At 39.7% G+C, this 14434-nt stretch overlaps 1 protein-coding gene across 1 annotated transcript; it reads right to left on the bottom strand.

Annotated features, from left to right (window-relative positions):
• Nucleotides 1-275: 275 nt before the first annotated feature.
• Nucleotides 276-14059, bottom strand: LOC145122313 (uncharacterized). The gene is made up of 14 exons (XM_079057934.1): nucleotides 13757-14059; nucleotides 13133-13229; nucleotides 4293-4581; nucleotides 4156-4183; nucleotides 4042-4087; nucleotides 3784-3867; nucleotides 2915-3693; nucleotides 2653-2830; nucleotides 2442-2563; nucleotides 1443-2098; nucleotides 1173-1353; nucleotides 986-1105; nucleotides 759-896; nucleotides 276-683 (listed from the first exon to the last, which is right to left on the bottom strand). The coding sequence occupies exons 1-14, from the start codon at nucleotides 14057-14059 to the stop codon at nucleotides 276-278; spliced, it is 3429 nt and encodes a 1142-aa protein (XP_078914060.1).
• Nucleotides 14060-14434: the final 375 nt, after the last annotated feature.

Raw genomic sequence — 14434 nt, 5'->3', positions numbered from 1 at the left:
TCAAATGTAAGTGTGATGAATAATCAAAATTGCATTTAATAACAAAATCATTGTAACTTTGTTTCAAAATTGATAGTAAAAAAATGCGTAAATGGTATAGAAAAGGTAAATTGTGGTAAATATCAAACACACATCATAAATTAATAAAAACTATAATAATGGAAGATTGGTCACTTAAAAACAGACAAGACAAACGTAAATAATATTATTGTCACACCAAAAAACAAAACAAAAGTAAAAATAGCATAAGACATGGTTCAAAGCTTAATGTGAATCTAATAAAACAAACTGATTCTGAGCTCAATGCGTTGGAGATGTTCTTCAATGTTCAAGTTTTCCTTCTCCGCATCAGACAACTTATTGTATGATGCTAACTTTCTGTTGAGAGATGGTTTGATAATGTTCAAATCTGATGTCAAAATTTTTGTAACATACTTCTTTCTCAATTCATTTAGCTGTATCTGTTGGTCATCACTGTCTGCGAATTCAGGCTCCAAACCCACAATCCATTTATTCGGATCCCCACCTTTATATGTTTCCATGTGTTTCATAAGGAATAACCCACAGTCTATGTAGTTTTCCTTTGTCATCCATTCCATAGACGAGCGAACTATGATTGCACTCTTCATTGAATTTCTTCTTGGATGATTCCAAGCATCAATGTACAGAGTAAACAATATTTTCTGGAATAAATATGATAGGTGATCAGAATATAATATATGATCCTGGTTAAATTAAATAATATGAAATTTTGTTACCAGATCGTTAGGCACGTTTCCATAAATCACTTCAATCGACTCTTCACGGTAAATGTTGTCTATGATTACACATTCGGATTTTATGAAATCAAAGACAATAAGGTAGTAATGTTCGTTGTCAAGCACGGGGAAGAATACCTGATGTCCATAATAAAATTGGTTGAACATAGTTTTGTGTAAAACAAGTTAGTTAATGTAAATTGATTGAATAAATGAAAAGGACTTACAAGGTCCACATCTTTGAAGCTTGTGCATTGTTTGAATTTTTCGATATGCTCATTCATGCGATCAACAAACCTTTTGTATCGCTGCTCAATACAAATCGCCTCATCCAGTATGAAGTTGCTCTGGAATTAAAATGCGTAGATTATTGGATCATTTAAAATAAGTATACGACATAAAAATTAATTTTACCAGAAGTGTGCAGGATAAAAACATCCTTGCTGGTGACTTCTTATTTCTGCGTAGTTCCTGATAGTTTAGAAGAGTAGCCCAAATGTCTATTATTGTTAGATGGATTTTGGATCCAGGAATCATACTCTCAAAAATTCCCCTATATCCGATATCTCCAAAAGTTGATTCAAATACAAGATCCCTAAATTACAATTAGTTTTCATCAATAAGTATATAGTTACTGTGATTCTTTATTTACTGTAGAACGGATATATTGATTTAGAAATGTACCATTCCTCGTCCAGCCCTGCGAAAATCCAACCGGACACTCTCTCCTCGATTGGTCTAAGAACTTTGTTTGGATCAACGACCCTATTAAAATAAGGTGATCTAAGTTTCTCGGTTAGTCGCACCAATCTTCTTGTCCGTCTTGGTGCCACAACAGTAACAGGACTAACCACCAATCTTGATGTCCGTCTTGGTGCCACAATAGTAACAGGAACCGCGTTTACATCATCAATTTTGATATTTGGTTCGACATGATCCGATGGAGTTGAAAGCCTTGTAGAGGTGGCAAATGCCGATTCTAACATCCTGTCAAAAGCATCTGCATTAAGAATTTGTGTAAAAGGTGTACACACAACATCAATAAGTGGCTCATCTGCCATTTGATCTTCCGTAAACTGATCAACTTTAGTTTCAGCTGTATTATCTCGGACTGGCGTAACAGGTGTCGCGGCTCCATTGAAAAATGTCCCATCATGAGAATCAACAGATGTTGAAAAATCTGGCCATGCCAGATTGAAATCGTGATGTCTTTTAGTTACTAACATGCGCAGTTCGACAGAATCTGGAAACTTCTTTATACCTTGCATCAACAACTTCTGTATAGCTCGCATTGCATTGTCGCATGCATTGAATTCGATGTTAATTTCGCTCATAATATCCTGGAAAGAAGCATGGCATAAGTAGAATGCTATAAAAGTGATAGCAGGAAATGGTAAAACAAATGTGCTGAAATACTGATTTTCGATTTGGTTTTCTATTGAATCAGTAAAAGCACAAAAGTCACACGAATCCCGATAAGGTGACATATACTAAAGTTCTTTAATAGTAATAAACAAATAATGGTTTTACATTGTATAATGTGTATAAAAGTTATAGCACATTGAACAAATTTAGTGAATTAGCGTACTAAATAAAGCACTAAAATCACGAATTTTACCATGATTAACATTAGTAATAAACAAAATCGCATCATAAATTTGTTGAAATGTATAGTTTCATTACCTTCAAGTTGTTATATGCATCATTTTCACTTTGTGATGTTTGTTGAAGTACATGTTCAATAAAACCAGCATGAGATTTACAATCTCGTTCAGATCCAGCGGCGTCATCGTCCTCGCCATCTTCTGTTTTGGAATTTCCGTATGTGAATTAAAGTTTTGTATAATTTATATGCTTAGTACTATTCAAATAGTTTGAAAATGCTAGAATATACCTTGTTTAGTGTGGTTCATGCTCATGTGTTGTGATGATATGATTACATTTCCGAAACCTCCTTTAGACAACTCTTCTAACTCCCTCTTATCTAACATGTCTGTTGTCCAATACATCATTCCAGCAGTTGGACTTTGAATTGTGGCATCCTCAACTTTTGTGCAACTAAGGTAAAACAACTGAAAAGAATATGTTATTGAAGAAAATATACATATATAAGCATCTTTAATCATGTTTTGATACATTTCAGAAAATGTGTTTACCAGAAGAAATACAATGGGACCACTGTAAACGCACTTATCGTCCAATCTTCTCCACATCATACGACTTGATTTCAAACATGCTACAACAAATCCGCACCAGTCTAATTGTTTGATATCCATATCATCCAGAATATTTTCCAAGAATCCTTGATTGACAGTCCCCATCGTTGGATACTCAATCATCACAGATACAAACAACACAAGAAAATTCATAATAAAAAAGGGACCAACATTTTTGTCCTTTTGTATCATGTCTACAACGTGTGTTAGCCGTATTCGTTTGACTGATTTTGGAAATTGGGATTTCCAAAGTTTGACAAACTTTCTAGAGTTTGCTCTACAAGGGTTAGACATTGGTATGTCACCCATTGGAATCCCATATATCTCATGTACCCTCTCCCTTGTCACAACAAGTCTCTTGTCCTTTACACGAATCGAATTGGTATTTGGGTCGTAGTTGTCGACAACCCAATAACATATCCTACGCGGCAGTTTTTCTAATTGTATATTAAAAGCGGATCCAAATCCAATAGACTCTACACATTTTCTTTGATCATTGTTCAGCAATGCCATGGTTTTGGTAATGTGTTCCGGAGGGAACCTGGTGTTCAAATATCTTAAGGAATCTTCCACTTTTCCTGGATTTGCCATTCTAGTTTGCTTTTTCACGATCTTTTGTATCGGAATTGTAACAGGTGGTGGGTTTACAAAATCATCATCATCATCATTTGGACGCTTTCGAGAATAAAAATCTGATGTAAACTTTGTCCTGCTTTGTTCTAAAAAACCATCCTCATATACATATTATTAAAACATAAAAATAAATATAAGAAAACATTAAATAATGATTTATGATCATTGGTTTATACTTGATTTTGATAGATTGGATTCCATATCATTATTGATGGAAATGTCTTTGTTGTTAATGACTGTAGTGTGTTCGCTCTGTTTCCCTGTTGATTGAGATAGAATAAAAATTATAAATAATAAATTAACAATAATACAAAGCCTTAAACAGAAGCATATTTATTACGATTCATTTGACAGAAAAGTACTGGTAACACCTGAATCATTTCTCCTAACATAATTATTCTGTTACCTAGTTTTTGTTACTACTCTAAAGTTACCACCATAAACAGTAACAACACTTGAAGCACTAAACCACTTCAACAACTAATATCATTAAGAACAAAAGGTGTAAAACTTGAATAAATAATGTCAGTTCCAGACTAAAAACACACCAACAACATTTTATCAATCACTACTGTCCTGAATCACCATAAATGAAAACCAAGAAGATTATCAAAAATTACTTACGTAGTGAGTCTGGATGAGGTTCTGATACACTTAGATACTCCATAAGTCTAAAATTTCTAACTCCAGAGCAAAACACAGATGAAATTGTGGTTGATTGCTAAATTTCGGTATGAACCCTCCGACTAGAAACTCTTTATGTAGCTTATCAAGCCAATGAATCTTTATAGAACCATTATACCAGAAAAATCCGTAGTAGAATATCTTGAATTTAATCATATCCAATCTCCAATTAAAAACCATCGATTCTTCTTTATCAATTTCCATCCCGAAATTATGATGCTCGTTATGGACCCTTCCAGCAGAAATTAAAGCTCGTAGCACATAAACAATAATTTGATTATACCCAATATCTTGAATTTAATCATATCCAATCTCCAATTAAAAACCATCGATTATTGTTTCTCAATTTTCATCCTGAAGGGTTTTTTTTGGGCGAAAATTATGGCTGGGAAGAGAAACATCCAATGCGTGGTTGATATCCTAAATAGTTGATGAAGCTCGTTATGAACCCTTCAAGCAGAAATTGAAATAACGTTGAATTTGATTACATCGAAATATCTTGTAAAATATGATTGCCTTTTCAAATTCAATCTCTAATCTGATGGCTACTTTTTGGGGCGGAAATTAGGGCAAGGAATAAATGAAGAGGTGTGATATAAATGGGATACGAGATATGAACTTTATTAAATGACATATAATTGTAACGTAATTATCTTATTTCATCTTTTAAATTAATAATAATTGCCATATATGTGTTATAACAATTGATTCTAATATTTTTAAGGAACCACATACCTTCTCACCCTTCGCACATAAACTTCCCTTCGTTCTTGATCTCTTCTCTCTCTCTCTCTCTCTCTATATATATATATATATATATATATATATATATATATAGATATATATATATATATATAAGAATAATGTAGTGTATTTTATAACCGTTTTTCATATCTTTACGTTGTTATCAAAACGTTGTATGTAAAAATATACGAGGTTGGTAGTAAAGCCATTTCACGTATTTAACACTTTTCGTAAAAATAACGTATTTGAATGTTTGTGTTTTGACGTAAATTTTCTTGTGTGTAACTTGTATTACCCCCCCCCCCCCCCCAAAAAAAAAACATAGAAAAGGTCTTGAAAAATGCAGGGGTATGAACTCACCTTATGTGTTTTCCTTGATGAGTGGAAGGTTGTGGGTTAGGAGTTCCAAGTCAAGAACACTTGAAAGAAACTTGGAGATTTGATGGTCCTAAGGACATTAATACATGAATATGTGGGTAAGAGGTCCAAGAATAGTATAGCAACATTAGGAGTTGAAGGAAAAATGGTTACCAAAAGATTCAAGAACAATCTTGGAAGAAGTCCTTGCTAGAGAGAAAGTGAGAGTTATTCTCGGAGAGTAAATGTGAATTAGTGGAAGAAATGGTGAAAATGAAGAACAATTGGTGAATCGTGGGTTATAAGGAAAGAGTGAAGCAAGTGGATGGGAGGAGTTATGAGGAGGACAAGGAATGACCAATGAGGTTTTGACATGTGACATAATGGTGTCATGGAAAAGATGAAGACCCACTTGCTATAAAATATCTTAATGATCTTTAGATGTTATTTTAAGTAAATGTGTGTTTTATATAATAAAGCTTCAAGATGTGCTTAAAATATGAGTTTAGAGGGTCTAAGATGTGAGAAATATGAGTTTGATGGAAATCCCGACATCAAAATCCCTTAAAACGAAGAAAAGTCCGAAATGGCCAAAATTCCGGAGTGGAGTCCGAAGTGGCGAGGGGTCCGGAGTGGCGAGGGGTCCGGAGTCAGTCAGCTGGTCCGGAGTGGGCATCCCTCCGGGACTACGAGGCTTCCGAGACCGCAAGATTGTCTGGTGCGAAATCTTCCGGAGTCGCCTGATCTTCCGAAGTTAGCCATTTCCGGAGTGCAACCTTCCGAAATGTGAAGGACTCCGATTTTGAGATGGTCCTAAGTCAGGAGGGTTTCCGGAATAGCAAGAGAGGGTTCCAAAGTCAGAAGGCTCCGAGATCAGGAGGTTCCGAGGTGAGAAGTGTTCCGGGGTGAGAAGTGTTATTTTTTATTATAAAGGGAGATTTGGGAGAGATTTGAGATATATAGAGAGATAGATTTGGGAGAGATTTGAGATAGAGAGAGTTTAAAGATATATATATATATATATATATATATATATATATATATATATATATATATATATATATATATATATATATATATATATATATATTGTATTGTAATTGATATTTGTACAATAGAAAACCTTGCTTTTGCCTTGAAATCTTAATGCTAGTTGTGTTGACTTGGTTGACTTTGTTTGACTTTGCTTGACCAAATGTGACAGTTGTCACATGATGTTATATAGGGACCTTTTTTGTCAATGGTTTGTCTGCTCATGTTACGTTTGATTCGGGGGATACCCGATCTTTCGTATCCCTTGCGCTCAGCAAGAAGTTTCGAGATGCTCCAGGGACCTTGGATTTTCCCTTGGAGGTGGAGATTGCGGAAGACCGTATCGTGAGTGCTGCGAGGGTTTTCCGTGGGTGTGTCTTGAACATGTTTAGAGAGAGGTTCTCTACTGATTTGGTGCCGATCCCGTTGTGAGGATCGAAGGTTATCGTCGGGATGGATTGGTTGGGCCCCAATGGGGCCGTGATTGATTGCGAGCAGCATCTGGTGAGAGTTTGAACCCCAAGTGGGGGAGAACTCGTTATTTCTGGCAAGAGGCTTCGCATGGGCTAACTCTTCGTTCAGCTGCGAGGGCTAGGAGGTACCTGCAGTAGGTTTGTTTTGGGTTCTTAGCTTGTGTTTCTTACACAAGGGTCGAGGCCACGACGGAGTTGAGCAGGGTACCCTTTGTGACGGATTTTCCTGATAGTTATATATATATATATATATATATATATATATATATATATATATATATATATAAGAATAATGTAGTGTACTTTGTAACCGTTTTTCATATCTTTACGTTCTTATCAAAACGTTGTATGTAAAAATATACGAGGTTGGTAGTAAAGTCGTCTCACGTATTTAACACTTTTTGTAAAAATAACGTATTTAAATGTTTGTGTTTTAACGTAAATTTTCTTGTGTGTTACTTGTATCCCGCCCCCCCCCCCCCCCCCTACAACATAGAAAAGGTTTTGAAAAATGTAGGGGTATGAACTCACCTTATGTGTTTTCCTTGATGAGTGGAAGGTTGTGGGTGAGGAGTTCCAAGTCAAGAACACTTGAAAGAAACTTGGAGATTTGATGGTCCTAAGGACATTAATACATGAATATGTGGGTAAGAGGTCCAAGATTGGTATAGCAACATTAGGAGTTAAAGGAAAAATGCTTACTAAAACATTCAAGAACAATCTTGGAAGAAGTCCTTGCTAGAGAGAAAGTGAGAGTTATTCTCGGAGAGTAAATGTGAATTAGTGGAAGAAATGGTGAAAATGAAGAACAACTGGTGAATCTTGGGTTATAAGGAATGAGTGAAGCAAGTGGATGGGAGGAGTTATGAGGAGGACAAGGAATGACCAATGAGGTTTTGAGATGTGACATAAAGGTGTCTTGGAAACGATGAAGACCCACTTGCTATAAAATATCTTAATGAACTTTAGATATTATTTTACGTAAATGTGTGTTTTATATAATAAAGCTTCAAGATGTGATTAAAATATGAGTTTAGAGGGTCTAAGATGTGAGAAATATGAGTTTGATGGAAATCCCGACGTCAAAATCCCTTAAAATGAAGAAAAGTCCGAAATGGCCAAAATTCCAGAGTGGAGTCCGAAGTGGCGAGGGGTCCGGAGTCAGTCAGCAGGTCCGGAGTGGGCATCCTTCCGAGACTATTAGGCTTCTGAGACCGCGAGATTGTCCGATGCGAAAACTTCCAGAGTCACCTGATCTTCCGAAGTGAGCCTTTTCAGGAGTGCAACCTTCCGAAATGCGAAGGACTCTGATTTTGAGATGGTCCGAAGTCAGGAGGGTTTTCGGAATAGCAAGAGAGGGTTCCAAAGTCAATCAGAAGTTCTGGAGTCAGAAGGTTCCGAGAACAGGAGGTTCCGGGGTGAGAAGTGTTCCGGGGTGAGAAGTGTTATTTTTTTTATTATAAAGGGAGATTTGGGAGAGATTTGAGATACAGAGAGATTTGGGAGAGATTTGAGATATATAGAGAGATTTGGGAGATATTTAAGATATGGAGAGAGATTTGAGATAGAGAGAGTTTAAAGATATATATATATATATATATATATATATATATATATATATATATATATATATATATATATTGTATTATAATTGCAAGTCGTACAATAGGAAACCTACCTTTTGCCTTGAAATCTTAATGCTAGTTGTGTTGACTTGGTTGACTTTGTTTGACTTTGGTTGACCAAAATTGACGGTGTCACATCATCTCCGCGTTAGAAAGAATTTTGTCCCGAAATTAGCATTTTGAGTGGGACTTCAAGGGTTGGGGAAAAGATGTGGGTATTTTTGTTTCATCTGGTCCTCGCGTTCCCAAGTGAATCCAGGTCCTTGCTTGGCGTTCCATCGAACCTTCACTATGGGTATGTGGCTTTGTTTCGTTCCTTTGATCTCTCTGTCCATGATTTCCACAGGTTCTTCTACGAAGTGTAGACTCTCGTTTACTTCAATTTCATCGAGCGAAATTACAAGAGTCTCGTCGGATAGACCCTTCTTTAGATTGGATACGTGGAAGGTGGGATGTACGTTGCTGAGTTCCTGTGGTAGTCGGAGTCTATAAGCTACCAGGCCGATTCTAGCAAGGCTCTCGAATGACCTGATATACCTTGGATTCAGTTTTCCACGTTTTCCAAAATGTATCAATCCCTTTCCAGGGTGCGACCTTTAACAAAACGCGGTCACCAACCTGGAACTCCAAGGGTTTGCGTCGCTTATCTGCGTAGCTCTTTTGTCGGTCCCTAGATGCTTTCAGCCATTCATGGATTTGAACTATCGTCTCAGTAGTTTCTCGTATGATCTCGGGGCCGGTGAGAGTGTTGTCGGGAACTTGCCTCTTTGCTAGTTGTGTGTCACCCACTTCCGCCCAACATAGAGGTGATCTGCACTTTCGGCCATAGAGGGCTTCAAATGGCGCAACTTTGATGCTAGTGTGATAGCTGTTATTGTACGAGAATTCGATGAGTGGTAAATGGGTATCCCAAGCTTTACCAAAGTCTATCACACAAGCTCTCAACATGTCCTCCAGCGTCTGAATGGTTCTCTCGCTTTTCCCGTCAGTCTGGGGATGGTACGCTGTACTCATGCCGAGTTTGGTTCCCAAGGATTTTTGTAGTGGCTGCCAGAACCATAAGGTGAATCTACTATCTCTGTCAGAGATGATGGATATAGGTACACCATGTAATCGTATGATCTCTTTAATGTAGGTTCTGGTTAGCTTTTCCATCTTGTCGGTCTCTTTTATTGGCAGGAAGTGCGTGGACTTGGTCAACCTGTCAACGATCACCCAGATGGTGTCGAGTCCACCTATCGTATTAGGTAACTTAGTGATGAAGTCCATGGTTATCCGCTCCCACTTCCACGCGGGTATTTCTGGTTGTTGTAGTAAACCCGAGGGCTTTTGGTATTCTGCCTTGACCTTGGCTCAAGTCAGATATTTTCCCACATAGCTAGCGATTTCTGTCTTCATGTTTGGCCACCAATAAAATTTCTTGAGGTCCAGGTACATCTTGTCTGAATCGGGATGAACGGAGTAGTTGGTCTTGTGAGCCTCGTTCATAACAACGTCTATATACCCACCGAACTTCGGTGTCCAGATCCGATTCATGAGATAACGAGCTCCGTCACCCTTGACTTCCAGATTTTTATCCATTCCTCTCAAGGATTCACCTGTGACATTTCCAGGTTTCAAGGCTTCCAGTTGAGCCTCTTTGATCTGCGTGGACAAGTGTGAATGGATGGTCATGGTTAATGATTTTACTCGGCGGCCCGAGTATTCCTTTCGACTGAGGGCCTCTGCTACTACGTTGGCCTTGCCTAGATGATAACGAATATCGCATTCGTAGTCATTTAGTAGCTCTACCCATCATCATTTCCTCGTGTTGAGCTCCTTTTGGTTAAGGATGTGTTGGAGACTCTTATGGTCCGTGAAAATTGTGCACTCCGTACCATAAAGATAGTGTCTCCAAATTTTTAAAGCAAACACCACTCCTCCTAATTCGAGGTCATGTGTTGTGTAGTTAACTTCATGAGTCTTAAGTTGTCTTGAGGCATAGGCAATGACCTTTCCTCGTTGCACGAGCACACACTCAAGACCCTGCTTTGACGCGTCACAGTAGACCACAAAGTCTTCCGTCCCTTCTGGGAGAGACAAGATCGGGGCGCTGCATAGGGCTTGCTTTAGTGTGTGGAAGGCATCCTCTTGTTTATCTTCCCAATTAAAGGTCACTCCTTTTTGAGTCAAGGTAGTGAGTCATTTAGCGATCTTGGAGAAGTTCTGTATGGATCTCCTGTAGTAGCCAGCAAGGCCTAAGAACTGGCGGATCTCCGTTGGTGTTCTTGGTGCTTTCCAGTTCTCAATTACCTTTATTTTGGCGGGGTTCACATGTATTCCCTCCTTGCTGACCACATGACCCAAGAAGTCCGCCTCTCGGATCCAAAATTCGCATTTGGAAAATTTGGCATATAGTTTTTCCGTCCTCAACGTCTCTAGGACTTGTCGTAGGTGTTGACTATGCTCTACATTACTTCGTGAATAGACCAATATGTCGTCGATGAACACTATTACGAATTTATCTGAGTAAGGTCGACATACATGATTCATCAGGTCCATGAATACCGCGGGTGCATTTGTCAATCCGAAAGGCATCACCACGAACTCGTAATGACCGTAGCGAGTCCGAAACGCCGTTTTGGAAACATCTTCCTCCTGGACCCGTAGTTTTTGGTATCCCGATCTCATATCGGTTTTTGAGGAGTAGTACGCTCCCTGAAGTTGTTCGAACAAGTAGTCGATTCGGGGTAGTGGATATCGGTTTTTGATGGTGAGTTTGTCCAACTCCCGATAGTCAATGCACGTGCAAAAAGATCCGTCTTTCTTCTTAACGAACATAACTGGTGCTCCCCAAGGTGAGAAACTTGGTCGGATAAATCCTTTGTTCAACAGTTCGTTTAGTTGACTAGATAATTCCTGCATTTCGGCCGGAGCCAATCGATATGGGGACTTGGCTATGGGGGTGGCTCCAGGAATTAGGTCGATTGTGAACTCAACTTGTCGCACAGGAGGTACTCCCGGGAGGTCTTTTGGGAATACATCACAGACCCCTGGAATATCCTTGATATCTTTCACCTCTTGCTTCTTATCCACCACGTGAGCTAAGAAGGCGTAGTATTCTTTGCGAAGATACTTTTGAGCCTTGACGCAAGAAAATATTTGGAGGTTCGGGTCGGGTTTGTCGCCATAAATGACGAGGGTTTCGCTACTTGGTAGATTAAGGCAAATGACCTTTTCGTAACATAGGATATCGGCATGGTGAGGACTTAACCAATCCATGCCAATGATGACGTCGAAACTTTTTATCGTAACCGACATTAAATCGATTTGAAAGGAATGGTTGTTTAGAGTTAGAGTGCACCCTATGTATACGTCTTTAGTGCTTTCAGTATTACCATTTGCCATTTCTACTGTGAATATTTCGTTGAGTGATTGTGGTTTTCGGTTAAGTGTGTGTCTAAACTTGTGGCTCACGAAACTTCTCTCCGCACCGCTATCGAAGAGTATGCATTCATATGAGTTATTGAGAAGGAACGTACCTGTAACCACCGTTGGGTCCTTCAGGGCTTCCTCATGCCCTAATGTCAGAACCCTTCCTGTACCCCCAACATTCCTGTTATTGGCTTTTGGGCATTCCCTCCGAAAATTCCCCGATTCCCCGCATCCGTAGCATGTTCGGCTTACTCCGGTATTTGTGGTTGGGACGGCCGGTTGGGCTGGCTCCCCATAGAAACGGACAGTGTGTCTTTTCTTGTTGTAATTTTTGCAATGCATTTCCCGACAAGCTCCAACATGGTGGAAGTTGCACTTGTTACATTTGGGTAGGGTTCCAGCATATTGTTTTGTTGGTGCTGGGGCGACGGGGACAGTGACAGTGTGGGCTGCCACTATTTGTTGTTTCTTGGCGAGCACTTGTGTTGATTTGCCCTTCCTCTTGTTCCAGGGTCTTCTTTTGTTGTCACTCCCTTTTTTTGTTCGGGAATGGCCGTCATAAAGCCCTGGCAGACTCCATGATCCACAAGCGTTCGTGCCAAACGTTTGGCACTATCAAAGGTGGAGGGGTTTGAAGATACTACATTTCCTTGGATCTTAGGGGATAGTCCCCAGAGGTAACGCTCCACCTTTTTGCTTTCTGGGGTGACCATCTCGGGACAAAGCACCGCCAAGTCACTGAACCTGGTGGTATATGTTGTTATATCGGAACCCTCCATTGTGAGGTTCCAGAGTTCTTGCTCCAGTTTTTATACGTCGCCCCTTGGGCAATACTCTGCTAGCATCATGATTTTCGGGTCCTCCCAGCTCAAAGCGTTGGCCACGGGGAGTGTTAATGATTTGACCTGGATGTTCCACCAGAAGAGGGCCCCGTCGGTGAACACGCAGGCTGTGAATTTGACCTTATTCTCTTTCGGACAGGCACATATTTCAAACACTGATTCAGTATTCTCGAACCACCTTGTCGGGGCGATGACGCCTCCGTCACCATAGAATGCTTTGGGTTTGCAATTCGAGAAGTCCTTATAGGAGCATCCTCTTGATCGACCATGGTTGTCGCCTTGCTTAGAACTATTAGTACCAATTCCAGCCCCATTGGTACCGTTGGAGCTAATATGCGCTATGGGAGCGGTTACAGAGGTTGTTACAACAGCTTGAAAGACAGCTATATCCATCGGTGGGGGTGGCGGCGGCGGCGATGGTGTTGGTGATATTGTTCTGTTGTTCTAACGCCTGTTAGATTTACACGGTGGCATTTTTCTGCCATAAAGTTCAAAGATGAAACGATGATGAGTTTTCAATAGCGGTTACAAGTCGGGTGTTAACGGGCTAGATTATTTTAGTTCTATGCGTTTTATGTTCCGACTTTAGTGTATTTTATAAGCGATTCATGATGGAAATCTACCATAGTTAATTAAACGATTTTAATCAATTTATGAATTTACTAGTGACACTCCAATGAATTAAAATGCATGCCAGTTTCATTGATATATTTTAGTACATAGCATTGGGAAAATTTGACCTTTTAAGCAGGCCTACAATACATCAATGTAAGGGAAAGTTTTGACAGCATATCGACTCCCTTGAATAGTGTAATCACTTATTCATAGGGTCGAACTTACACACAGGAAAGAGTAGTACTGACGCTTACTCGAAATCACCTAATCTATAACAAGACATGAGTAATATAGGAACTACTCGTGGTGCATGGTATATTGTGAGCCCTAGAATGAAGTCATGAAGGTCTGCATCTCCTTCACTCGGTGCTCATCCTCAATAACAGGCCTCTCCATTATGGCCTGACGTTCCCGATATTCTTTCATCTCAGCTCGAGTCGCGGTAACTTCCTTCTTAAGGGCCTCGGTATGATCTCGTGTTCGATCATGATCTACGTCTAGACGACGAAGACAAACTGCAGTAACTTCGGTGGTAGCACCAACCTCCATAATCTGGTTGGCGGATGCCTTTTCTTGTTCGCCATGGCGGGCGATGCGACGGACTATGATAGAGGGAGCCCTGTCTGCTGAACCCCCTCTATCGAGGTTGTAAAAACCTTGTTCCATACCATAAGGTGGGCGTTGGACCTGCTCTTGGCTCCATCTCTTCAAATCTACTGCCCATCGGGGTGCCGGGCCCTGAAAGTTCCGTCTGGGGTTTTGGGCGACGTGTGGTGGATTGTAAACTTCGGGTTTTGAGTCGGTGTCTTCCTCAACTTCCTCTTCGTCCTCTTCTTCTTCTGAATTCTCTTCAAGGTCCTCCTCTGGATCCTCCTCTATCTAGCCTCCGTTTCCCTGGTTAGGGAAGTAAGGATCTCCAGGTGGGTGGAATCCTGCCATAGAGTCTGTTCGAGAATAGGGTAAGAGGTACATAAATAATCTAAGTGTGTGGCTTTATCATAAAATACTCTTATAGGATTTTAAGTCCTGAGATTCTTTGTA

This window comes from Lactuca virosa, chromosome 6 (assembly GCF_052849685.1).
Source record: "Lactuca virosa cultivar CGN04683 chromosome 6, Lactuca_virosa_CGN04683_v6, whole genome shotgun sequence".
In the NCBI taxonomy this organism is placed as follows: domain Eukaryota; kingdom Viridiplantae; phylum Streptophyta; class Magnoliopsida; order Asterales; family Asteraceae; genus Lactuca; species Lactuca virosa.
The sequence above is the reverse complement of the archived record's forward strand: the minus strand, read 5'-3'. Positions and strand labels throughout refer to the sequence as shown.